General features: G+C 38.5%; 1 protein-coding gene across 1 annotated transcript in view; it reads left to right on the top strand.

Annotated features, from left to right (window-relative positions):
* Positions 1–1,086: 1,086 nt before the first annotated feature.
* The window catches only part of LOC107087410 (very long-chain acyl-CoA synthetase-like), a 22,152-nt gene continuing 21,119 nt past the window's right edge, over positions 1,087–2,119 (top strand). Inside the window, exon 1 of the mRNA XM_015378980.1 lies at positions 1,087–1,625. Within this exon, the coding sequence (XP_015234466.1) occupies positions 1,148–1,625 (478 nt within the window). The 5' untranslated portion in view covers positions 1,087–1,147. The remainder of the gene's footprint in view (positions 1,626–2,119) is intronic.

Below are 2,119 nucleotides of genomic sequence, written 5' to 3'. Positions count from 1 at the left end.
TCTATCTATCTATCTATCTATCTATCTATCTATCTATCTATCTATCTATCTATCTATCTATCTATCTATCTATCTATAGAAATAGATCTATTAAAATAGATCTATCTAGATCGAGCCATCTGTCTAACAGAATAGATCTATCTATATAGATAGATCTATCAATAGAAATAGATCTATCTATATGGATATATCTATCTATCTATAGAAATAGATCTATATACATGCATATACCTATCTATCTATAGAAATAGATCTATACATATAGATATATTTATCTATCAATAGAAATAGATCTATCTATATGGATATATCTATCTATCTATAGAAATAGATCTATCTATATAGAGATATCTGTCTATCTATAGAAATAGACCTATACATATAGATATATTTATCTATCAATAGAAATAGATCTATCTAAATCGATAGATCTATCTATCTATAGACATAGATCTATCTATATGGATAGATCTATCTATCTATAGAAATAGATCTATCTATATAGAGCTATCTGTCTATCTATAGAAATAGATTTATACATATAGATATATTTATCTATCAATAGAAATAGATCTATCTGTATGTATGTATCTATCTATCTCGAAATAGATCTATCTTTATAGATCTATCTATCTATAGATATAGATCTATCTATAGATATAGATAGATCTATAGATATAGATAGATAGATCAAAAGAAATAGATCTATCTATTTATCTATAGATAGATCTATCTATCTATAGATCTATATAGATAGATATATAAAGATCTATCTATATAGATCTATCTATATAGATTTATATAGATCTATGTATATAGATTTTTATAGATCTATCCATATAGATCTATCTATATAGATTTTTATAGATCTATCCATATAGATCTATCTATATAGATTTTTATAGATCTATCCATATAGATCTATCTGTCTGGCTGCAGGTTGTGGGAAAAACAAGCCTCCCTCCCCCCTCCTCCTCCCCCCTGGTGAGGGAGGGTTCAGCGGGGCTGATCTGAGCGCCGCCCTCCACTAAACCCATGAACTTTGTCACATTTCTTTCTGTTTTCGGAGGGAGGCTCCAGCTGCTCTGCCTGCTCTGCTCTGCTCTGCCTGCTCTGCCTGCCTGCTCTGCTCTGCCTGCCTGCAGACATGTCCATGTGGCTGACCGCTGCGCTCGGCCTGGCCCTCCTCTCCTATGCGTACATCAGGACTTTCCTCCCGTATTTCTGGGATGACTGCGTCTCTATGCTGAGGAGCCTCAAGCTGAGCTTCAGGCTGATCAGCTACAAGAAGCGCAAACCTTTCTACAGCATCCTGGAGTGTTTCCTGGACGCAGCGAGGAGACACCCCACCAAGGTCTTCATCCACTTCGAGGGGCGCGCCTTCTCCTACGCACAGGTGGACAGGCAGAGCAACCAGGTGGCCAGAGCCCTGCAGGCTGAAGCCCGGCTGAAGGAGGGGGACACGGTGGCTCTGTTTCTGCCAAACGAGCCCAACTTCGTGTTGTCTTGGCTCGGTTTGGCCAAGCTGGGCTGCCCGGCCTCTCTGCTCAACTTCAACATCAGATCCAAGTCCCTGCTGCACTGCTTCTCCTGCTGCGGGGCCAAAGTGCTGCTCACCTCTCCAGGTCAGATTATTAAAACATGTCATCAAACTATGCAGCTGCACAGCAGGGTCTATCAGCCACTATCTAATTCACTCACAGGCTTGCAGGCAGCAATCAAAGTCCACTAATCAGTCACTGATAGGTTCATGTTGCGCAAATATGGTTTCCTGCTGCCAAACTTTTACGCACGTCCGAGGAAACGATCCTTTAAAATGAAGGAACATATTGTTCCTTAGAAACACAATCAGGCATTGCTTTACCAGTTTCAGCATGTTAACAGCAAGCATGGTGGCTTGGCTTTAAAAACAAGGGAAACTCAGAGCTGCAACACTTTAAACAACTCAAGCCTTTCTGTAAAATCATTCACTCCCTTTGGATAAAACGGTTTTTACTCAGCTTTGATTTTATTTTATTGTAATTGTTTTAACTAAAATAAGCTCAATCATTCCACTTTAATAAGCAATTGGTGACATCACATCTGGAATATCAGTTTTTTTCTTCTTTTTATTTGTTTG

Source organism: Cyprinodon variegatus, unplaced genomic scaffold (genome assembly GCF_000732505.1).
Source record: "Cyprinodon variegatus isolate N-32 unplaced genomic scaffold, C_variegatus-1.0 Scaffold183, whole genome shotgun sequence".
Taxonomy (NCBI): Eukaryota; Metazoa; Chordata; class Actinopteri; order Cyprinodontiformes; family Cyprinodontidae; genus Cyprinodon; species Cyprinodon variegatus.
The sequence above is the reverse complement of the archived record's forward strand: the minus strand, read 5'-3'. Positions and strand labels throughout refer to the sequence as shown.